The 25,805-nt window shown below is 41.1% G+C and overlaps 2 protein-coding genes across 3 annotated transcripts in view; both read left to right on the forward strand.

The window, feature by feature from the left end:
* Positions 1-501: 501 nt before the first annotated feature.
* Positions 502-16,388, forward strand: mybphb (myosin binding protein Hb). The gene is made up of 13 exons (XM_086040746.1): positions 502-1,011; positions 2,625-2,687; positions 2,778-2,912; positions 4,358-4,525; positions 7,719-7,807; positions 7,878-8,073; positions 9,303-9,442; positions 10,391-10,550; positions 10,947-11,083; positions 12,506-12,692; positions 12,766-12,819; positions 15,999-16,030; positions 16,124-16,388. Exons 1-11 carry the CDS (start codon positions 720-722, stop codon positions 12,795-12,797), a joined length of 1,599 nt encoding a protein of 532 aa, XP_085896872.1. The 5' UTR covers positions 502-719; the 3' UTR covers positions 12,798-12,819; positions 15,999-16,030; positions 16,124-16,388.
* Positions 16,389-22,623: 6,235 nt separating this feature from the next.
* LOC147141746 (synaptotagmin-2-like) overlaps positions 22,624-25,805 on the forward strand; it is a 33,226-nt gene continuing 30,044 nt past the window's right edge. For both annotated transcript variants that reach the window (XM_086041293.1, XM_086041295.1), the window contains exon 1: positions 22,624-22,816. The gene's annotated coding sequence lies outside the window, so the exon portion shown is untranslated. The remainder of the gene's footprint in view (positions 22,817-25,805) is intronic.

Here is a 25,805-nt window from a genome sequence, read left to right on the forward strand (position 1 = left end):
CAAAATAAAAACATGAGTATGAATACAAAAAAAAGCATATACATACATGCATAAAAATTCTAATTAATTGTGCCCCAAAATATAAAATTCGTGACTACAACAATAAAAAAATATTGAAAACAATTGTACCTATACTCAGGTATTTTACATGTAAAATTGCACACTGTCGTTTTTGTTAATTAAACAAACCTGGAAGTAAATTAATTTCACAATTTCATTTTGAATTTTAAGTTTTTTAAATTAGTTTTGTAAATGATTGTTTCCCACATTTTTTTGTGCGAATCAAAAATAGAATTCATGTAAACTTTTTGAAATCATTAGTAACAGTTTTACATATACCAACCTGACCCTGTACAAAACAAAAACAAATGGTTAATTCATTGTAAATGATAACACGAAAAATATTGATTATTATAAACATTGTTCTTATTTTATTAACTAGCCTATGGTGAACTAATTAAACTTTAATTGGTTCCCTTAGTTGGCGAATGCCTTGAGACTTGCCTATATATGTAGCTTAAAACTAAAATTTTTCTTCGTTTGTGGCCCAAAGTTGTGCCGAATTGAGCCGAGGTGTCAATTCCGCCCTTCCAAAGTGGGCTGGGCCTGTCTCGTGCGGGTCTATATAATGCTCCTCTCCAGTGCAAATGTTGGCATTTGATACAAGTTAAGGACGTTTTATTGTGTGTGCGTGCCACTTAGGAATTTCAGCTGCCAGCATGCCGTCCAAGCCTGCCCCGATCAAGAAGAAACCCGGGAAGAAGGTGGAAAAGGCGCCACAGCCCGCACCTGTGCCGGCCCCGACCCCGGCCCCGGCCCCGGCTCCCGAGCCAGCCCCGGAGCCCGCTCCGGTCGTTGAGGCCCCAGCGGCCGAGTCTGCCGTTCCGGTGTCGGAGGCGGCGCCCGTTGACGCCGAGACGGCTGCACCTGCAGCGGCTGCCTCACCTGCCGTGGAGGGCGAAGCCCCCGCTGCCCCTCAGTCCGATGGGGGCGAAGCCCCACCAGCAGACGGTAAAACCTTGTCTCCCGCTGAGCTCAACGTGTGGAACTTGAAGTTTATTCGAATTATTTTCTACCTTTTACGCGTGAAGATGCTCTTTCTGCATGTTTGGAGACTAATAAAGAGCAAGTAGCCTACAACTTTATAGCTCCAAAATGACAACGACATTTGAATGTTGCCTACACACTAGTACACAGTGATTCTCACCAGGACAGTTAGTAAAAATAATTAGATGTATTTTATTTAGATTTTTCTGCTACAGTAAAGAGGCGTACCGAATTCCCACATGGAACAAATTAGGTAAGTAACAGGAAATGTAGCTGCCTCACTTTAGCCACTAATACAATACTCTGTAAACAAAAACAGTGCAGCTCAGGCTCTGGCTAGCGGACGTCATGTTGAGCGATGTGCTTTTGGTGGAGGAACATCAAATTCCTTTTAAATAGCTTTTCAAAGTATAATATGCTACTCAGGTGTTGTCGGTGGCTATTTTTAAACAAAACATGGTCTTTATTGTTCGTAACAGCTATAAAAGTGGGTCGTGACAGCAACTAAAGGAAAATGCTGGTCTCATGGTGACAGCATGGTGCAGTCTGTCAAGTCTACCCCTTTCTTCCCCACCACACGACAGTATATTTTTTTCGTTTCATTCAATTTGTGTACATTTACTCTCGCACGCTACAAACTAAGTACAACATTGGCAACGTCTCACAGCCACGCATCAAGTGTTCTCTGTTCAACATCCGTCTATTTTCACCATGCAACAGTAATCATCTGAGGTCTATGTGTATAGCTTGCACTTTACTTGCTGCATCTTCTGTTACAAACACCAGCCCACCCATGAGGCACTCATTAACAAAAAAAAAGAAGTTACGTTGTAGGTGATTGAACATTATTGCCAGCCAATAAACAGACATTTCATCAAACATTTGTACAAATACATGCTTCCACTCCAGTTAACTAAGACCTTACTTCTACTGATTTACTGTATAAAGATTACTTGAAGAGTGACAGACTTGTCATTTGAACATTATTAAAAGTAAACAGCTCACTATCTTCTGTTACACACACCTGCCCGCCAATGACGCACACATTTTTATCACATTCTAGCGCTTATTAATAGCTGCTACACTGCAAAAACAAAAGTCTAACTGAAATTAGATATTTCAAATCAATGCAAAATATGCTAAACCAAGATATTACTTCTTACCAGGTAATTTGTGTAAGAGCAGTCCCGTGTGTGTGTACTTCAAGTGCCCCCCCAAAAAAGGTATCATAATTTATTGAGATTATATTAACTTCTCTTGAAGTTTATTTTAACATAAGTAAGTCAGAAATACCTACTTTCTATACATGTAGATAGTTTAAATACACTAGTTTTAAGGGGAGCTATTTTTATTTCTGAAATTGCCAAGGCAAATTTGCCTATTTGCTTTATATGCTGGTAATTATGTTTAAATTAAAGTATCTTTCTCATTCTTTGCAGCGTACATGTTCTCCTCTATTGATTTGGTGACAAATGGGCTTGGGCGGAAAAAAACACACAAAATTGTGAGACGGGGGAAGTGTTTTTAATGAATTACTGCTGCTTTTACTGCTAACAACCCTGTCTGTGCCTGTTCAGCTGAAGCTGGTGAGGCGCCTGAGTCCGAAGAGGCGAAAGCACCCACTCCACCACCACCTCCAGGTAACCCTCCCGTCACACAGCCTGCTGCCGAACAGAGTCCATTTCATTGAAAAATGCCCAGCATATGACTCTTTTTGTCGGCATTCGTAGAGCCCACGAGTGCCCCTCTGGATCTGTTTGTGGAGGACAAAAACGACACTTCGGTGACGATTATCTGGAGCCAGCCGGAGGATATCGGCCTGTCTGGCCTAGACGGGTACACCATCGAGGTGTGCCAGGACGGAAGTGAGTCCCAGAGCCGCACCAGGTGTGCCCGCCGCAAAGCTGGCATGCCAGAGGGCACCCGGTGATATTTATACACCGCCTGCTAGATTCTCAGCTAATCACCAAACGAGGTTCAGGGGGGCAGCTGATGGAGGATGTTTTGTCTCAGTGCTCGGCTCACAAGTTTATGGACAACCACGGGGTCAGAAAAGATCACAGGTTAAGATTGAAAACCCATTTATCTCAACAGTGTAAAAAAATAGTCAGAATGTTTAAAGGAAATGTGTACCAGTGCAAGGAAAACAGTGGCAAGAAAAAAAGGAGTTATGTTATGAGAGCATTTGCAAAGACATATGAGAAAATGTGTAAATTACAGGGAAAAGTTGCCCTAGATAAAGCCCCAGCGAGACCAAAACGATGTTGGCCAACAGTGACAGACGCTTACCCCCCGTGGCGTCTGGCTGGCTGTCGGCACGTCATGCTAGAGGAATACACCGCAACGGCAGACAGCGACGCTGACCATTAAAGTACCTTCTGCGCATGCATAAGATGTGATACCCTTCCATACCATCGGCGGCGGTAGTCACTATTTCTCATTGTTAGAAAAAAACAACTGTTAACTGGAAATCTGTTAGCCGTAGGCGGATTATAAAAACGTAAACAATGCATTGAGCTGTATTCTTCGCTCACGATGAACTCCCACGCAAAGTAAACCATCACGTTCTTGACACCGTATTGTGAAATACTTAAATTGTCAACCCTCGCTCTTTTTCATTTGTCACTTCCCGTTGGTGCTCCGAGCTAGCTAACAGCCAATCAGAGTGACCGAATGTCACGACCGGCGACGCCGATTCAACATGCGTAAACGCCCCCCAGACGCTTACTGACGAGTAACGACACTACGACGTTGGCCGCTATACCAATCAGACGCCGCATTCAGACGCCACGACGCTTCACGACCTCCGACGTCGGTTTGGTCTATCTAGGCCTTAAGACAGATAGAGATATACTGTACTGGAGACTCAGCTCTTCTCACCTTCTCAGTACAGCAGGAATATTAGTCATTCTTGGCAGAGGATGGAGAATATATATCTGTGAGTATTGTTATACAGCAGGGGTCACCAAGTCCGGTCCTCAAGGGCACCTATCCTGCATGTTTTCCATCTCTCCCCGCTACAACACACCTGATTGAAATGATCTGAGCTGATCATTTCAATTTAAATTCATCAGGGGTGAAATGATCAGCTCAGATCATTTCAATCAGGTGTGTTGTAGCGGGGAGCGCAAAATGCACTACGCTGTACCAGCTTGCACGGGTCTGCGAAAATACCAAAACTTAGTTAAACCCGCCGCTGCGCTGTTTTACACTGCATGGCGCACCAGATTTGCACTGGGCATGAAAATAGAGCCCAAAGACTGAAAGGCGGTTGTCACATTTCCTCTGAACCTCAACCTTGTCCTTTCAGCTGAGGACTGGAAGGCGGTAAACGAGGACCTGCAAAAGTCCTGCCGCTACATCATCAAGAACCAGACTACCGGAGACCGGCTTAAGATCCGCGTGGTGGCTTTAAACGCTGGAGGAAGAAGTCTGCCAGTCGTCCTACCTGAGGCTGTTGTAGTGAAGGAGGTTGCCGGTGAGACATGACATACCCGCATCATAAATACCCTGAAATTAAGTAGAAAAATCATCATCCTTCTTCAAATAAATACATTACTCACTGCAGGTGAGTAAACAAAACCCTTTTGCACGAAATGCCAATATGACCATCCTGGTGAAGGAGATACTGACACCATAAAGACTAGGGGTGTTATGGTACGCTAAATCACATTTCGGTTCGGTTCGTTTTTTGGAAACTTCGGTTCGGTATATTTTCGGTACAAAAAAAAAACAGATTTTTTTTTTTTAAATATGTTTATTTTGAAAAGATGACAAGTAAATTGTACCTTTTTTTGAAAAAATATACATATACATTTATAAATAAATAAAAGCGAGCCATTCGGGTGATATTCTAAGGAATTACACCAGAATAAAAAATACACTAACAATAAAGATCTCTTGATTTTGTAAATTATGAAGAGACTGAAATCGTTAAATACTTAGCAGCAACAGCCTATGACTATGACACATCTGAGTATTCAAGTTAAAGACGAGTTGTCATTACACTTAAAAAATAAATGGCATTATAATGGCATACGCAAACAAGCCAGAGCTCGAGGGTCCCCCATACACTGCGGTCTCCTGTTTGGGAACACTCTAGCTTTCCTGTTAAAATCGCCGATAGGGAAAGGTACGTGTATAAGTCCCAAAGTTGTGTGCCGACATTGCTACATGAGATTGGCGGCCATGTTGCAGGTAACACGTCTAACATAATAACAAATATCCGACTTTGAATTTTCTTAGACGAGGAAGCGAGTAGTATTTTTAGCCAGAAACAAAGTACAACAGCTCTCTTCTTCGTTCTCCGATGCTAATCTCGCTAGCCGATGGATTCATGAACCTTGGAAACATCACAACTCAGCAAAACACAAATCCGACCACAACACAGATAACCCAATTCGTTACAATATGCGGTTGTCCATTCAAAGATTTCAATGCATAAAAAGTGTAAATAAATTCATAAAGACTTTAAAGTTACTGTCATGTCATGTCATGTCATCTTCCAAACCGCTTATCCTATACAGGGTCGCGGGGAATTGCTGGAGCCTATCCCAGCCGTCAATGGGCGAAGGCAGACTACACCCCGAACTGGTCGCCAGCCAGTCGCAGGGCACACATAGACACTGTCACTGAGCGGGAATCGATCCCACGCTGCCCGCACACAACTCAGGCGTGTGTACCACTACACTATCAGTGGACCCTAAAGTTACTGTATTTCATTATAAAAAGAGTTTTAATACTGCTAGCAATAACTGTAACTGTTATTGTATGTATTTTTTTAATCACAAAAAGTGTATATGTACATCCATCCATCCATTATCTGTACCGCTTCTCCTCACAAGGGTCTCGGGGCATGCTGGAGCCTATCCCAGCTGTCTTTGGGCAGTAGGCGGGGGACACCCTGAACTGGTTGCCAGCCAATCACAGGGCACACAGAGACAAACATCCGCACTCACAATCACACCTAGGGGCAATTTAGAGTATCCAATCAACTTACCATGCATGTTTTTGGAATGTGGGAGGAAACCGGAGTGCCCGGAGAAAACCCACGCAGGCACGGGGAGAACATGCAAACTCCACACAGGGAGGCCGGAGCCGGGATCGAACCCACGACCTCTGAACTGTGCGGCGGACGTGCTAACCAGTCGACCACCGTGCCGCCTGTATATGTACAGTAATGACAAATTGTCTTTAACTTGAATACTTAGATGTGTCATAGGCTGTTGCTGCTGAGTGTTTAAAGATTTCGGTGTCTTAATAATTGACAAAATTAAGAGAACTTTATTGTTAGTGTATTTTTTATTCTGGTGTAATTTCTTAGAATGTCACCCGAATGGTTCACTTTTATTTATTTTTTTCTAAAAAAAAAAAGTACCATTTACTTGTCATCTTTTCAAAATAAACATATTTTTTTTAGAAAGCAGTTTTATTTTATCGAAAATATCCCAAACCGAATTCCAAGAAACTGAGTCGCACCGAAATGTGACTTAGCGTACCGTTACACCCCTAATCGTGAGGATAGTATGTGGGAAAATATATAATCCGGAAAAATGTATCACGGCAGCCCTACCCATCTTGGTAGGCGCACCAGCAATAGAAAGCATTTTATGAATGGTTTCCTTCAAAATGGCCGCAAAGCCGTGGAAAAATAGCTGGGATGTCGGCCTCATTAACGCGCTTGGCCAGGCATCGAGCTCGGGTTAGATGGATGGCGTCAAGTGAGCCGAGGGCCAGCAGTTGGGTGTCTGTGGTATGGTGGAGGTTGAATTCCAGTCTGTTTGGGGCGGGGCGGGAGCAGGGGTGCGGGGTTTGACTGTTCTCAGGTGACACTCAAATCTCACGACAGCCTCTGCCATGCTGTTTATTTTGGAAGGCGTCAAAGGCGTTACATGTTAATATATCAGCGCAGCTAATCCGCTCTAAGTGACCCAATAAGGCGACTCGACATGACGGGCATTTCCACTTACTCTCGCAGTTGTGATTGCTCATCCGAATCCACAAATGAGCGACTACTTGCTTTGTTTTATAGTGACTTTTTCATAGCTTCCAGTACACAGTAGAGTGCAACCCCCCCTCGCCAGCTATTTACAGTCCCGACAAATGCAGCAACACTGAGCACAGCAGGTGGTTCCTCCCATGAAATCCCAGAATGTTGTTCTTACTGTACTTGAGATCTCAAAGTAGGCCAAACATGTCTGTCGGCATAATACTGATAAATGAGGCCAAATCATCTGCCTTGTCGCCAATTGTGACACATTTCTGACATGAATCTTGAAGAGTTAAGAGAACTATAGTTCACCAACTCTTAAACTGTATTTGTAATATTACAAGATCAGGGTTGTAGATTAAGAATGAATGAAGTGTAATATTATAGAAAAAGTCATAATGTTGCGAGAATAATTTTGGAATAGGACAAATTTACAAGAAAAAAAATATACTGTAAGAAAACAAAGAAAAAAGGTATATTATTACAAAAACAAAATGTAACATTAAAATAATAAAGTGTTAATATTATGAGAAACACTGTACTTTATGACAGAGTTGATTGAGCACTTCTTTTGCTCTCCTCCAAACCTTGATCATAAAAGCTGCATTTCCCTTAAACTGAATTAAAACCAAACAAACAAAACTAATATTGTCCGTGTTTTCTGCACCATGTACTTTTGCAGATCGCCCCAAGGTGCGCCTACCTCGCTTCCTCAGGCAGAGATACGTGGCTCACGTTGGAGACAAGATCAATCTGACCATCCCCTTCACAGTAAGCCCTTTCAAGATCAGGAAGCGGCCGTACGTGTCACTTGACTATAAAGTGTGATGGTTTCCTCTAGGGCAAACCTAAGCCTGTGGTGAGCTGGACCAAAAACGGGCAGCCGCTAGAGAAAGGGAGGGTGAACATTCGCAGCACGGAGAGGGACACCATCATGTTCATCCGAGCGGCCGAGAGGGACGATTCCGGCATCTACGAGATGTGCGTCAAAGTGGACGACTTTGAGGACAAGGCCACACTCACGCTGCAGATTGTCGGTAGGTGAACATCTTCTTCTGTTTACTATCTATTCTTTGTCTTTTTTTCTTTCTTAAAAAAAGGCCTCGTCACAAAATAATAGATGCCACCTTCAAATAAAGGCTTGATACTCTATTTTTGAGTAAATAAACCCCGTCTGGAATTTATAACAGATTTGTTACAAATGGAGGTCTCCTCTTAAATAGATGCCTTACTTCAAGTAAGGCTAGTTGTCTGAATTTCAGTAAATAAATAAATGCCCCCAGTCACTATTTCAGGAGAAAAAAAAAAGGAAAAATGAAACTATACAAATAAAAGCATTTTCTCAAATAGACACCTCCCACAAATAAAAAGTGATAACTCTCTGTATTCAAGTACCCTCTGGAGACAGCGAAACAAAAAACTACAGTATGTCTTCTAAGTTTTGTTTTTACATGATTAGACAACACTTCAAATAAACACCCATCTGTGTAGTTAAATAAATAAACACTATCCGATGACAACTAGTCTTTGCTTTTTTTTTCAGCAAATAAAGGCCTTCTCTCAAATAGACACCTCCCTCAGATGAGCACCTGAAGTAGTTGAATACCGGTAGTTTAAAAAAAAAACACTTAAAAAAAAATGTATGCCTCTTTCCAAATGAATAGATGCTGCCTTCAAATAAATATTCTTTGTAGTTGAGTAAACAAGAATACACACTCCACGGCAAATTCTTGAGGAAATACGTTATGGGTTTTTATTGTTTGTTTTTAATTAAACAAAGACCCCTCTCAAACACCTAGTAGTAGTTTTCTGGAATCGAATAAATCAGTATGTATGTAGTACAAGTAAAGGCCTCATTCAAATAGATGCCACGTCCAATAAATGCCTGGTACTCTCTGTAGTTGAGGCATTCACCTTCTGGACACTATTTGAGGAAAAAACATGTCTTTTTCTTACAAGTAAAAGGTTTCCTCTCAAATACAAACCTCAAATAACTGCTCATTCCTCTCTACAGATGAGTGAAAAAAAACACTGAATGGCCACTACTTGAGGAAAAACAGTATGCATTTTTCGATTATTTCCCTCTTCTTTCAAATAAATAAATAGTCCCTTCAAATACATGCCTCATGATCTCTGCAGCTAAGTAAATGAAGACCATCTGAAGAGAGAGAATTACATATTTGTTTCCTTAGCTTTTTTAAATGAATAGCTGTCCTCTCACATAAACAGAAATCTGGAATGTAATCTAATATCTTGTGGTTGACAGAGCTTCCTGGGCCTCCGGCCAGCGTAAAGATTGTGGACACGTGGGGCTTCAACGTGGCTTTGGAGTGGACCGTGCCCAAAGACAACGGCAACACAGACATCACCGGCTACACAGTCCAGAAGGCGGACAAGAAGACCGGAGTAAGCATCACACTGGAACTCCGGACGCGTTTCCATTGTACCGGTTCCACTTTGAAATGGCCTTGTTCATACTTCTCTGGTCGCTTTTCCATTACACATTTTCGGGGCTGTGTGGTTACAATGGAGCCACTTTTCAGAAAGTCCTCCGAACTGATTCTAAAACACAGGCTGAAGCAGGATGTCGTTGTCATCTGATTGGCCAACAGATGTAAACGTTTCTTAAGCGATGCGGCATGTAACTCACTGCGCATGCCCATTTCCCGGTTTTAAGCGAGCAAGACAGAGCCAGCCCAGCCGCTGCCAGGTCAGAAAAATACAGTATGTACAGTACATATAACTGTGTGTGTTACAACAATACTTGACCATATTTACAATTTCTTATGCACCAATGGATGAAATAGTGAAAGTTGCAGTAAAGATTTTAGTGAGTGGCAAGCTCTGCTCGCTGTGTTAATTCACTTCAATGAGAGATGGTCTTGACCGTGATGAAGACGTCCTCCAGCCATAGTCCAGAGCCTCAGCAGTCCCCCGGATCGGTGGTCGTGGGGCGGCTGCCGGAGGGCTTCAGACACCGGAGGGTGACAACAACGACCTGTCACCAGTGGCAGAGAAGCTGGACCCGAATAAATGGACCCAACATGCGGCGGGCAGTTGTGTCTCTCTCGCTTCAACCTCGAATTTGATTTTTTGTCAAACCTGTGATCGAAACTCGCCACTTGTGAAATGGCAAAACCCTACTCACTGTGAGTGTGCAGTGCAGTGAAGGATTGCGCAGTTCAGTTGATCCCGCCCCAAATGATTAGTGCCTGTTGTAATGGAAAAGCAATAGAGGCCAGGCCAAGCGAGGTCAGTGCGGTGCCAGGACGTCCTGGAACCTGTTAAGGAAAAATGGCTTTAGAGTAGATCCCGGAGCCCGAATCCTGATGAGAGTTGTGCATATGTTGACAGGACTGGTTCACGGTGATGGAGCACTACCACCGACTCAACGCCACCATCTCGGACCTCATCATGGGCAACACCTACAAGTTCCGGGTGTTCTCTGAGAACAAGTGCGGAGTTAGTGATGAGGCGGCCGTCAGCAAGGATGAGGCCAAGATCCTCAAGACGGGTAAAACAGTAATTATTTCCAAACTGAAATGGTACGTTGACATGTGTGCCCCAATTTTCACGTTTCTCAAGCTAAGAGCAGTTGGTTGGTTGATTTTGAGTGAAGTGGAGAAAGAAATTGGAGGAATTCAAGTCCTGTAATGCCCTCGCAGGTGGGCAAGGAGAGCTACAGTTATCAATTCACTTTCAGCCATTCATTCAACCGAACAAGCAGACTCAAATACAAAATGAGAACACTCACAAGGCGTCACTCCGACTCCAGCTCCTGATATCACTCATCAGGCCACGCCCCTTAAAGAACAAATCCAACACATATAAACAAAGGTTACCACTGTAATTTCAGTTTAAACCATCTGGTCCACCAATTGAGAGTTATTCTGGGCTCCTTTCCTCGCAGGAATTGAGTACAAGGCCCCCGAGTACCAGGAGCATGACTTCACCGAGGCGCCCAAGTTCACCACCTCTCTAGCCAACCGAGCCACCACGGTGGGCTACAGCACCAAGCTGTTGTGCTCCGTTAGGGGATACCCCAAGGTACGTTTCTCCACCCCCAGTAAATGTCCATGTTTGTACCTAAACAGATTCTTTCCTAACAGTGCCTTTTAACATGGCAGCAACTTTGCTGATCAAAACGGAACTGAACTCAGAGAGGAAAAAGTACTTATCTTGCATTTCACCTGGTTTCATTAGCTTTGTCAGCTGAGTTAGGCTCTGAGTGGGGTTGGCATACTTTGCATAAGTGATGAGAACGGGTTTAGAAGAGGCTGGGCTAGGTCAAGTCACAAGAGGGGCACGTGTGGAATTCCGTCGTGGGTCATCGCTTTATTTATTTATTTGGGGTGAAACCGTGTTTCTTATTTGTTACAAATAAACAGAGGTTGGCATTCCATCAGATTGACGGATCGGTACATCAGTCCGTCACTGACAGATGCCCATTTTGCTGATGTTTTTTAATAAAAACAGAATGGGGCACGTCATTGCGTCTGCGGGACCGAAAGGTATATTACGCTGTTTTATTTATTCTTTTTATTTATTTGGCTGTGTATCAGGAGTGCGGCACGTGTGTATGACGTGGTACAGTTAAGTCCGTTCTCCACACCGTTTGGCTGACTCTGACCGACCGGGCGGGCTTGAAATATAGACGAGAACTCATAGACGGACTAAAGAATAGACAAATACCCACCTCTGGTAATAAAGCATGTCCCTCAAATAAATCGACGCATCCTTCAAATAAACAACAAATTTGCTCTATCAATACCCTGTGAACACTACGTCAAGATAAGCAAAGTCTTAAAAAAAATGTTTTTAAATCCTCTAAATCGACGCTAAACTTAAAAAAGACAAGTTGTCTGGATTTTAATAAACAAATAAAACAAATAAAGGCTTGCTCTCACATTAACAGAGGTGGGCATTTTACTGTATTTTTCTGGTCCGTCTTTCGTCAGTCCGTCATTTTTCAAGCCAAACTGAACCGTAATCGTCAATGCGTAAGTCAGTCCGTCAGTTAGTCCATCAGAAGTACGTCGGTCTGTCAGTACATCCCCCGGGAAAAAAAATCAGCAAAACAGGCGTCCATCAGTCACGGAAAGACGAACCGTTATTGACAATTACACTGATGAACAAAAGTTCACTTCCGTCAGTGTTTAGAACGTAATTTTTCAAAAGTGTCCCATCAATCGTCAGCAAAACGTTCATCCGTCAGTGACGTACTGACGGACCGGTCCGTCATTCTGACGAAATGCCCACCTCTGTAAATGAACACACACTTCCTTCATATAAATGTCTGGTACTCTGTGTAGTTGAGTGAATAAAAACTCCCAGCGCACTACTTGAAGATGAAACATACCATGTATATGTTCTTTGTAACAAATAGGCTCAACTAAATAGATGCCTTGTGTCATACACCTGTCAGAACCGCGTCAAAACCCCATGTAAAAAGTTTTTGCTCTCCTACAGCCCAAGATCGAGTGGCTGAAAAACCAGATGGTCATTGGCGACGACCCCAAATTCCGTCAGATCTGCGTACAAGGCATCTGTTCCCTCGAGATCCGAAAGCCGGTGAGCTTTGACGGAGGCGTTTACACCTGCCGAGCGAAAAACCACCACGGCGAGGTCACCGTCAGCTGCAAGCTGGAAGTCCGACGTACGTAAATCATGAGACATTCCCTTAAGGGTGGGCTTCTTGTGAAGACTAACAAAGTGCCTGTTATAAACAGAGCCGGTTGTTGCAGAGGCGGAAAAGAAATAGGAGGTCATCTTCATTCACACAGGTAAGAACTGATCACAATTAACTTGGGAAGACTATTTATTGGAATTAGGTAAAACACACCAATTTATCCATAGATGATGACTCCATGAATTTAATTGACACTATCAACCCATACCTGCAATAGTTTTATACAGCCCGAACATAAAAGCAGACATCAGCATCATCTGAAATACAGACTTTATTTCAAATAAACACCCAGTACTTGCTTGAAATTAAATAAATCTGCACAGCTGCCAACTGTTATGGATTGTGCGTATTTTGTTACGAATATGATTGACTGCTCCCTCGATACGTTCAGAACATTGAACGTGACAAATATGTAAGAAAAATAATTACATCATTCTTCAATGGGTTGAAATCGAGCAAAAATATTTGGTAGATAATCGCGATGCACATTTTCCAACACACTATGGACACGGCGTTCCACTGCGGGTGCCTATGTTAATGTGATGCGTCCTCATGGACAATGGAAGATAGCGGATGGGTCCGACACTAGTTGAAAGCTAACATCTTGAGGATGACGGTCACTGCAATTCATATCAGTAGCGAGTAACAAGGGCAGAGTGAAACAAAGTGAATCTTCTTCACAAGATTGTGTCCAATAATGCGCAGAAAACAACTGTCCTAACAATATCTTCATCATAGAATAACAAATGTCAACAGCAGTGTGTAATTACTGTCACAAAACTTGTTGGAATATGCCAGCCAACAGTTCATTGAATCTTAGCTAATGGTGAGTGTTATTTTTAATCGTTTGTTTTTATTTTGGTCCTTGAAAATATGTCTTCACATAAAAATGGTTAGTGGCTAAAAAGTTTGGGAACTGCTGCCTTTGTGTAAAAAATATATGCGCGTGTCTGTGTGTGCAATGTGCATTATTAGATTGTCACTTCTAAGTACTGTACATGTTTAAATAATCTTGTAGTTGATTTGTTCTTTGAAGCATTAATAATAATTTGTGCAATTATAATGTCTTGATTTTAGTGAGGCTATAAAGAACTTCACGCAAACCAAAATAACAAGGATGCTTGCATGTTGCCGTGTCTCCTGATGACACAGGACCCATTGATACCCTTTTAAATTGCATTTTAGATATCAAGTCATGGATGGCAGATAATTTCCTACAGCTCAATGAGGACAAGACTGAGGTTTTAGTTATCGGTCCCGAAGGTCAGAGAGAGAAGCTTTTACCAAAACTACACATTTTTAATCCCTCACACTGTGTGAAGAACCTTGGCGTCATTTTTGACTCTGAGCTCAGTTTTATTCCTCATATTAAAAATGTAACCAAGATTGGTTTTTATCACCTTAAGAATATCGCCAGAGTCCGCCCGTTTCTCTCTCAGGCTAACACGGAAGTGCTGATGCATGCCTTTATTTCCTGTCGTTTAGATTACTGTAATGCCCTGCTCTCTGGCCTCCCGAAAAAGAGCATTTCACCACTGCAACTACTGCAGAATTCAGCCGCTCGGGTGCTGACGAGAACCAGAGGGCGGGAGCACATTACGCCAGTTTTGAAATTGCTGCATTGGCTCCCTGTGTGTTTCAGGATCGATTTTAAAGTACTTTTATTAGTTTATAAATGTGTTAATGGTCTTGGGCCATCTTATTTATCTGATTTGCTTTTATCATACCAGCCCTCGCGGATCCTGAGGTCCTCTGGCGCCGGCCTTTTATTTATTCCAAGGGTGAGGACCAAAATGCATGGCGAGGCTGCATTCAGCCATTTTGGTCCTCACCTTTGGAATAGCCTGCCAGAGGATGTCAGGTCTGCAGAGACTGTTGATATTTTTAAGAGGAAGCTCAAGACACACCTTTTTAGTTTGGCTTTCAACAACTTTTAAATAATTTATCTTTTCTTTTGATTGAAGATAATTCTATGTTTTGCTTTGAATGTTTTAAAGCACTTTGAGTTGCATTTTTATGTATGAAAAGTGCTATATAAATAAAATGTGATTGATTGATTGATTGATGTTGATGCTGTACAACCACAACGAGGAAAGTGGGAATAATCTTTGTTTTATAACATCATTATAATAATCTTGATAAGTCTCCTTTCATTCGTCCTGTTTTAAAAGCAGATGATGTAATGTTAGGAAAAAAGTAAACCTTGTGAAAGTCATTTTACAAATGAGCAAGTTGTGACATATTTTCAGTATTCATGCATCTCCTTTGATGGGAATATTTCTCCGATTAACATAGCCAGTATCTCAGTTTCGATTCACATCTGTGTATCTGGAAAAAAAAAAAATCCTAAACAGGCACTTTATATTTTGGTCCATTCAGTTCTGGCTAGGGACATTTTTTTCGACTGTTTACTAGTAGTGAAATGCTATTAAATGCAATTTTCAGAGTTAGAAATAGTCACATCTATATTTCATCTATCATCCACTAAAATACATTTAAATAATAATAATAAAAAAGTGTTTAGGACAAAACTATTACATGATTAAAATGTGTAATCAAAATGAATTAATTACAAAGCCTCTAATTAAGTAGATTAAATATTTTAATCGAGCCCTATCCATCTATCTATCTATCTATCTATCTATCTATCTATCTATCTATGTATCTATCTATCTATCTATCTATCTATCTATCTATCTATCTATCTAAAGGCACGTCACTGAGTGAGAGAGAGATTCGCTCACATTTCCATGACACATTGGCAGCACGGTAAATGGACATGCACATTTGATTTAATTCAATATTGAGTGTTTTTAGTGGATTGTTTCATCTTATTCATACACCAAATGCCTTCAAATGTGCCTTGGACTTGCTGCGAAGCTCAACTATGGGAGCGCTTGAGAATTCTCTCTGACGCCCATGTACTAATCTTAGAGTATGTGTGTTCGGAGGTACAGAGTGTGCTCCCCTCCCATTAATTTCCGAACGTAGCCTATGTTGTAAACCAATCAGCAGTTCGTGCTAGAACTGATTCCAACTGTAATTTTTGACGCATTGGCACACTGTGTCCCCAGTTGGAGCGCCTAGAGCATGCATTGGCACTCCGTTATTGGTCCACTCTGAATTTTTTGAACAGCACTTTTAAACAGCGCTCTGAGTTTTCAAACGGTCGGAGTGAACCAGTGCATGATCAGAACGTATTTCTGAACGCGCCCTGAGTTAACACCTGTTGTGCTTGTGGTTATTTGTCCGTGTGGTCAATTCCCGAATTAGGAGCAGAGGGAGTGAGGCCTTTGCAGCATAAGGTGCGTGACACTTATAGCCTCGTCTAAAATTACACCTCTCCTTCCATAATGAACACATTTGGTTGATTAAATTATATTTTCTACCCTCTGCAGGAAGGTTCTGGATTCCTTGAAAGAACATGTACAGTACCTACGGCTGATCATCATACCCCCAAATCCAAAAGTCCTAATCCATGTCCGTCATCACCTTTTTTCCCTCATGGCAACAAACTCTACATAAAACATGTTAGTGTTGAATGAGTCATTTAGTTAGCCCCCATTTTCTAAAGACGCGGTCAGAAGCAAAAAGATGCTAACAAGCGAATCCTTTTATATGCTAACAGAACTCATGTCTCCAAATAAACATTGTCTGATCATTTTTCTTTGCGTGTGGCAAGGTTTTCTACAAGCATCAAAGCACACACAATTCCTTAACTGTTGTAATGGTGGTGAATGTTCCTCATTTTAACACCCGAATCCACCATCCACATTTGGATTTGAGTATATTACGAACAAACGTCGAGGCTGTTCCACCACTGCGTAAAAGAGATGATCTTGGGCCACCATAGAGAGAGACTATTTTCCTCATTATACGACAACATCTGAATTGTTTGGACTTGAGGATGTTGGGGATAAGTCAAGGACTGCATGTGTATACTGTTATACATATACACACACACACACACGCATGCATTATGTATATGTAACAGTATACGTGGGAATATACGTACATACGCAGAATTATATATATATATATATATATATATATATATATATATATATATATATATACACATATATATATATATATATATATATATATATATATATACACATATATATATATATATATATATATATATATATATATATATACACACATATATATATATATATACACACAGTATATGTATGTATACGCACAGTATATGTATGTATATATATATATATATATGTATATGTTGTAATGTGGTGGACCATTATGTATATATATATATATATATATATATATATATATATATATATATATATATATATATATATATATATATATATATTGGGTCAATTTGACCCACTTTCTTGCAGTGTTTAGTATTTTTGGGGGGTTGTATCGGGGGGTTGTATTAGCAGGCTTATATTTGAATGTGGTGTCTCTCTCCCTGTATATATATATATATATATATATATATATATATATATATACACAAGGAGAGAGAGAGAGACACCACATTCAAATATAAGCCTGTTAATTGTACTGTATGTAGTCGATTAAATAAACACCCTCTGTTATGGACTGCTTGGAGGTGGTTTAAGGTCAGCTTGCGAAGAAAGATCCACTATTGTTTAGGGCCAAGACTGGCAGGTCTACCACTATTACAGGCTGGATATTATATTGTTTAAAACAACATATTGAAATGTGTAAAAATCGTGTCGCATACACTTTAATGGAGGTGCGTCAGGGTCACCGAGTCAACACTAAATTGTCCTGGTGAAATGATTTTGATGTGAGTATTCTTCGGTGCCAGTATCTTGTGTGATGGCGTTAATGTTTTATAGGTTACATGATCACCCTCTCCGAAAACCAAAATGCATGTCGACTAATTCAGGAGCACGCAGCCGCAATAAATTCACTGAATTGCTGTTGGGGCACGGAGCAGCTCGGCATCCAGCTCTCACATGAGAATCATGTAGCGGTGGTTGTGCTGCTATGTGGTCATGGATTTACTGGCATAGTGATGACCAGAATATTCATGCACTGGTTCAAAAAGGCATGCAAGTCAGGCCGACTCTTCCTATGTGATAAATGGTAAATGTTTTGTATTTCAATCATTTTAAAGTAGGTGGTAAAATTAAAATTATGGTTTATTTGTACTTACTGTAGATGAGAAATGTGCTATGGTGCCCTCTAGTGGTACAAACTGTTGGAGTTGACTAAACCTCATTGACCCATGAAGACCAATACATGCTCTCAGGTAAACATCTGGTAATTATCAGTAATTTAGTAGAAGACTGCTCTCTCGACAATATTTGATGCGGAAATGTGTTTATTTTTTTAAACAATAAGGGCCTCTAAAAAAAACATACCGGTACTTCAAATAAATGAGGTACACTGAAAAAAATGGGGTCTTGAATTTACAACATTTTTTTCATCAATTGGTTTCATGAATTAAAAGCATCTGTATCCAAATACATTTTTTAAATAGAGTAATAGTCTACTTTGCATATGGATAGAGATTATCCTATTTTGTGCACCTAATTGACAAAATGAAAATTAGTAAATTCAACATACCATATTTTTCAGTGTAGTTGTCTGAATTTGAGTAAATACCTTTCGTTCAAATACATGACTGGTACTTGTATGTGGTTGATTAAATAAACACCCTTTGTACGCTAGTTGTGGTATAACGCTGTCTTTTTTGAGTAGTTTTCTGCAAGATAACCAAGAAAGTTGGGTCAAATTGATCCAAGTTGTAGATTGGTCCATTTTTTACCCAAAATTGTGTTATTTTCAACCCAACTGTTTTTAGAGTGCTTGATCCCGGCAACTACTTATAGAAAAATACTAAACATCTGAAGTCTTTTGTTTTATTAACCTCAATAATAAAGTCAATCTTATTGTATGTAGGTATTAAGAGCTAAGGGGGAAACGGTATGTCTTCTTAATTAGAAGCCTTCTCCCAAATAATCACCTTACTTAAAAAAATGCATGTTCGTTTTTGGAGTTAAATGAATAAATGCCCTCTGACACTATTTGGGGATTTTTTTTTCACATATAAAAGGCCTCCTTTTTTCAAATAGGTGCCATCTTTGTAAACAGCCATGATTTGTACCTTTTCCCACATTCATCTGATTTCAGACATGTTCCCGTTTTGTTCTCCCTCTTGCAGTTCTGAATTAGTCGGAATTCTCTCACTCTATGACCCCATTGGAGAATTTCAGTATCCAGGGAGTGAGCACAAGTAGGCCTGAGACCGACAAAGACACCAACATATTCTTTGTAGTCCTGTGTCGTTTTGGCATTGACTACAAACATGGTCGCATAATCTAATTAAAGTAGAACAACTTTGGCAAACAGACCACATCCGTTAAGGGTTGTTAAGACGGACAATTTAGGCAGATGGAATGTACCATCTGCTGGGGCCGTCATTGTGGGTGTGACCACAAGCAATGATGCGATGGAAAACGTCCGGGTCTTGGCGAACTTCCCGCAGAGGCTTTAATACACGTAATGGTGGAACTGGCACTTGAAGTGAGCAATGTGTCATTGTGTCTCATTGATTGATGTTCAGCTCAGCTGGATAGAGTAAGACTGGACTGCGACCTGAACAATCACCTTCAGCAACTCAGTGCTTGAACCCAAACTCTAAACAGTAATCACGCGAGCTTGACTAACCAAAAAAAAAAAAGATAATGCCCCCTTCTGATAACCCACCACTGCAGTAGTTTTGTATAGTATTGTACATGAATGTGTCCAAGGATGTTTGTGAAGTCAACAGATAGACAAGATTTGTGTGTCGGGGAGGACAAAAAACATGAATTGAGTAAAAATACACACCTGGGAACTCACTCCAGCACTGCTCCCATTTTGGAGGTCAGCTATATTAAAAAAAAAAAAAAAGTTGCATTTTTCTAATTTATTAAACAGTTTGTTGACCCCTTTCTCCTCATAGACAGTCACTATTTTGTGCAACATTCAATAGATAGGAAGTAAAATAAATCCCATATCCATCTGCCCCCGTGGATTTTTTATCCTGTACGGCCCTAATCCCTCGATTAAAGGTAAATTTGACTCCCATTTCATGGGAATCGCAACGAATTCCTGAAGAACTGTCAACCTCTAGGGTCTGGGAATGCTCAGCCGGCCAATGAGCATAAAAGGGGAAGTCGACCCAAACCGGTTTTTTCAAGGGTTGTTTTTTTAGTTGAAACAAGGCATTCTGATAAATATTGCGTAAGTGGAACAAGAGTTAATTCACCCGTTTTTAGCCATCACTGGGGGCGGCCATTTTGTCACTTCTGACCGCTAAAAATTACATCACAGTTGCTCAGGGCTCAGGTAATGACCAATCACAGCAGCTTACCTGTTTTCTGAAGCTGAGCTGTGATTTCTCGTGACCTGAGTCCTGAGCATTTGTGATGTCATTTTCAGTCGAAAGAAGTGACAAAATGGCCGCCCCGAGAGATGGCTAGATTTTGCTGCTTGACTCATATTCCCCAAAAGCAATATTAATCAGAATGCCTGTTTCAACCAGTGGGCCTGCAGAGAACATATTCTTGAAAAAAATATGTTTAGGTTGATTTCCGCTTTAAATGAAACTGTTAAACAATCAGTCAATAAAGCCCATGTAGGTAGTGTATCAAGTTTATCTACACCTTTGTTGTTACTTCGATGCTGGCCTCTGACGCCATGCTAGCATGAAGGGACTTAGCAAACATTGACATTGGACCGGAGAGACGAACCCTCACAGGTTAGTTTAGCGATGTGACAGAACACTGATCGATTGAAAACTTTACCAAAAGTGAAAAAAACACCATGAATTCTGCCCTAAGCCAGTGTACAGTGAGGAATCCTGGAAGTTAAGGTAATGTATTTTAAACTGAATAGGAAAACCTTTCTTTAGGTTGATGCGGCTGCGTTCAGTGTACACTGCAATATGTTTTAAAAAAAGTAAATATGAAGCTTGGTATAGTAATTTGGACACCATATAGTGTAGATAAAGCGCTATATAAGTGCTCTCCATTCACTATTATAATCAAATTGGATTCTTCATTTTTTTGGACTATGATGTGTTTTTCAGCAAATGTACAATTAGTAGCCCATTCGATTTGATTCGTAACTCACTGGTTAAATGGTAAACGAATAGTGAACGTGGATTTTGGGTGCAAGTCTGAGCTGTACACAACACTGTATCTCTCCTTTAACAACTCCAATCCTTCTGTTGTGGTCCTCTCATCTGTTTCCTTCCAATACATACAGTTTTACCAAACATTCATATGGCGTATGTGTACTGTAATCCCGAGAGGATGCCGCAGCACTAAGAGCTCTCTCCACTCAAGGGACTCGAGCTGGGTATTGATTTCAGATGCCAGAATGAATGAATGACACTTCATTGCATCAATTTAATTAAAACAGCCGCTTGGAATATTCAGAGGCAAATGATAACTCATGATTGCCTCACGTCTCTATGCGACATTAAGTCAGAGTTTATCTAAAATGAGATTCTGTTTATTTTGCACTTTGAGTTGCATTTTTATGTATGAAAAGTGCTATATAAATAAAATGTGATTGATTGATTGATTTATTATCCGTTGTGTTTCTCCAACTAGACTTGTGTTTCATTGGACCGAAACACCATCAGTTTTAAATTCAATGCAGAGTTGTCCATGTTTCCATTTTGATGTTAAATTCCCATAAGCCTAAGCAAAAAACATTTGCTCCTGGAAATGTTTTTTATTGTGTAATTGCATGAACTAATTAAAACTGACTTACTGAAGCTTGGCTCTCAACCTAGTCCTTGCCCCAGACCTTAGACCTAGTCCTTAGTGTTGTACAGCACGTGGGTCTGGTCCTGACCCAAGTCCTTAGACCAAGTCTTATTAGACCTTCAACTATGACTAGCCTTGGCCCTAGACCTTGCCTTTAGATCTTGTACTTAGTCCTAACCCTAGTCCTAAGACCTAGTCCACTTGGACCTTAGACCTGGTCTAGCCTTCGGCCTTTGGGCTTAGATTTAGTCCTTGTCTTGGCCCTAGACCCAATCCTAGCAGTTACTTGTACATGTAGTCCTAGTCCTGGCCACAGACCTAAACCCTGGTCTGCTAAGACCTTAGTCCTAGTACATTGTTTTTGTAAGTTTAGTAAACTTCTCTTTATTTCTTTACTTTGCTTTTCAATGTCTTTAACTCTTGTTTGAAAATGCTTTTAAGTGTTGTACTTTTCTTTTAATTATGTGAAGCATACACCTTGTGTATGGAATGCCCTTGTTTAAGCAGCCTTACCTTCCCTTGTGCTGCCTTGGCCACAGACCTTAGACGTAGTCCTTGTCATGGTCACTAGACCTCAGGCCTAGTCCTTATCCTGATCCATAAATCTTGTCCTTGTCTTGGTCCTACCTTACTGTACACTTAGTCCTTTAGGTAGTCCTAATCCTGGCCTTTGATCTTGTCATTGAACCACATGCTGCTTCACCGAGTCATTATTATAACCGTATTACTATAATTATTACTCATTATAGAGCATGGTAGCCAATTGGTAGGGTTGCCGAACAAACACTGAGCAGGGTTTGGTGGATTGGCTTTACACTGCAGCACACTCACCAGCCACCACCTTCCTCCTTCACTGCACATCATGAACTCATGTTCCTGCGTACACACTCCTCATACAGGCGCAGGCACCATCTGGACCGCTTCTCTCTCACTCTGTCTCCCTCCCTCTCTCTATCTTCCTCCATCTCTGTCTCTCTCATCGATTGTCCCAGCTCAGCAGCATCTGCAAGGATGAAGAGGAAGGAGGAGTAGGAGGAGGGGGGTGGTCAATGCACCACAATGAGGCAAACCCCGCCTCCTGCTCTTTTGACGGGCCAATGAGCGAAGAGTGCCGGGAAATACAGCAGAGGAACGACACCGGCGTCTTGTCAGTGTGATGGAAAAATGTTGTGAGTGTTTGCAAAGCGTCTCTTGAGATCAGAAAAAAAACACGAAAAACTACAAAACATTGCTGGTGGCGTCTGGACAATGTTTTTGAGCCACTGATTTTTTTGGGGGGTGTCTCTCCTTTTTTCCGTGTCTTCTCAGCTTTGATTCCAGGTAAGAGGAGTCTCAGAGGCTCCTAACCTCATTACAGGCACAATGTGACAGAATTAGGAAGTCATTATAGAAGATTGTACTCTAATCTGCACGAGTGGAACTTTTGCTGCATGGGATGATGGCTGAAGGTGGGGGTAAAGTGGGGAGAGGGGAATGCTTGCGTAGCCTCATAGTGCTGCCTGCTGCAGTATAATGTTACATAACAAAAACATACGTGTGTGGGAGAGGGAGGCTGGAATAGGGCACTTTGTGTTTGTTTGTTTTAAATAAATGCAACTTTATGAATGGAGAGTTTAGTTCACTCTAATGTGCATCTGCAGATGTCAAATGTGCTAAAACAGCGTCAGAGAAAGAACTGCCCACGTCACATTCACTGCACCCCAAACCCATCCTTGTTGACTCCCCCTCTCATTATAATTAGCAGTTGAATTAGACCATCATATTTGTGTGCTCACTGTTTCAAATGATTGCAAACAATTGTATGTTTGTGTCTCCGGGTACTCCGGTTTCCTCCCACATTCCAAAAACATGCATGGTAAGTTGATTGGACTCTCTAAATTGCCCTTAGGTGTGATTGTGAGTGCGGATGTTTGTCTTTGTGCCCTGCGATTGGGTGGCAACCAATTCAGGGTGTCCCCCGCCTACTGCCCGAAGACAGCTGTGATAGGCTCCAGCACGCCCCGCGACCCTTATGAGGATAAGCGGTACCGATAATGGATGGATGGATGGATGTTTGTGATGGCCCAAGATTGCCTCTACATTCCAACAATTGCTTATTTTTATAGTATATATTATGAGCATTGTTGGAACCTTAGACCAAGTCCTACTCACCACCCTTGTGCTTAGACAAAGTCCTAGTCCCGGTCCTAGACCTTTGACCTTAACCTTATACCTTGTTCCAGTACTGGCCCTAAACATTAGACCTATTCCTAGTCCTGGGCCTTGGGATTAGTAGTCCTCAATGCAAATCCTGTACTTAGATCATAGGCCTTATCCTTGACCTAGATATCATATATATCGTAGACCTAGTGCTGGCCCTATAAAGTAGACCTCGTCTTCTTACAGTACATGTTCTTCCTAGTAGAGTTTCTACCTAGCCCTAGTACTGACCCTAGATCTTAGCTCTTCAGTAGTCCTAGTAAGGCCCTTATCTGTAGACCTTATCCCTTTCCAAAATTAAATCAAGTCCTAATCCTATCCATAGTCTTAGCTTTAGTTATTAGACGTACCCCTGGTCCTCATCACTCAACCAAGGCCTAGTCCTACATCGTAGGGCTGGACGATTACCGTAACAATAATTATCACAATTAGTGACATTGAACACACGATTAAGAAAACTATTATGAATTCATTTCAAAGATTTGCATTTATTAAACTACTGAAACTCAAACTACTCAAAACTATCATAGCCTCATGCCCATTTATCCCTGCACTTTGAACACTTTATACTTGAACACCATTCATTTTTTTTCAAGTACAAAATGACCTTGTAAATAGCGTGAGAAATTCAACCCTCTTGCATTTGCATTCTTTATTTTCATTCTTTTAAGCAGTACCCTTATCTTCTTATTTTATCTTATGTTATTTTCTCATGTCTTGGGACTTACTGGGCTCACCTGGGATCTCAGGGGTTTTATTTCATGCAATGTTATGTGCGTTGGTATTCCAAAAAAAAGTCCTTGGTTTTGTATCGTTTGATTTTTGGTTGAAAAAACAAATAAATACTGACTCTTCCTGCGCATTTTGGCCTCTTAGGGGCAATCTGGTGCCGTGGATGGATGGAGTACACACTTCAAATTAGAACAGAAGAAAGTTGTGATAACATTTTTCACAGATTGGGAAGAATTTGTGTTTTTGAGTAGTGGTTTCTTACCCGTGTGTGTTTCCACAGCGTTTGTGTCCAAATATTTGTTATTTGAAGTAATATCACTAATTTCCTCTCAGCATATGTATGGGTTCCTCCATTGACTTTAGCATTAGTACTAAGATGTTTTAAAAATGAAGCATGTTTTGTATTTGAATATACTGTACAATGTGTGTAATTGTTCTTGTTGTGTATATAGTTTCATAGTAGACTCCAAATGGGCGTCATTAAAAAACAGCCTAAAGGACACTTGGGTAATCAGACTCACATACACTACAGGCTTGCTACGCAAGCAACATGGTGCATACTTTCACAATGCTGGCAACTTGTAAACACACCGCGCCATTCTGCAAATTAATCGTGTTTCTTTGATTATGTTTTAAAAATCAGGAGAAGTCAAAATCAAAATCGAGATTGAATTTTGATTAATCGTCTAGCTCTACAACATCGTAGACCTCCTCTGGCCCTAGACCTTAAATATCATCCGAGCCCTGACCTTAAACCTAGTCCTAGTCCCTCAACCTTGGCCTAGTCCTTGAGCCGCATGCTGCTTCACCAAGTCATTGTGATGACTTTCAAATGAAAGGTGTTTTCCTGATACTAGGAATGACACGTTACCTTGATGGAACTGGGCCAGAGCATGCAGATTTCCCAACAGAACTCACAACTTGGTGTGTGCGTGCGTGCTTAAGGAGGACTTCCTCTTGGCACAGTGAAGAATCATCAATAGGAGAGTTGTGCTGCAGCACATTATGTAACAGCCACTAAAGGATCACCTTTAGTCATTATTGTAATCAACAAATTGCAAGCATAAATACGTGTCCTGGAAAACCTGGAAAATGACTGACTAATTCTCCAGTCATGGGGAACACATGGAAAATGAAACAAAAAACACAATGTCCTTGAAAAGCTTGAGTTGTCCTGGAAAATTATCTTTCCTCCTTCTGCTTGAACGCAAACGGGGTAACGGGTTAAACAGACATGTATGTCTGTTTCAAGCTGCCTTGAATGGGCAACATTGAACTGTAGTAGTTTTCTTCTTCATCTCTGCTTCTAGCTGGCACAGCGCCACTACTGATGCTATCAACCAGTGAAATTGCATATTCCCTTAGGGCAGTTCTTGGC

This window comes from Filicampus tigris, chromosome 9 (assembly GCF_054856515.1).
Source record: "Filicampus tigris isolate MCC_2025a chromosome 9, RoL_Ftig_1.0, whole genome shotgun sequence".
Taxonomy (NCBI): domain Eukaryota; kingdom Metazoa; phylum Chordata; class Actinopteri; order Syngnathiformes; family Syngnathidae; genus Filicampus; species Filicampus tigris.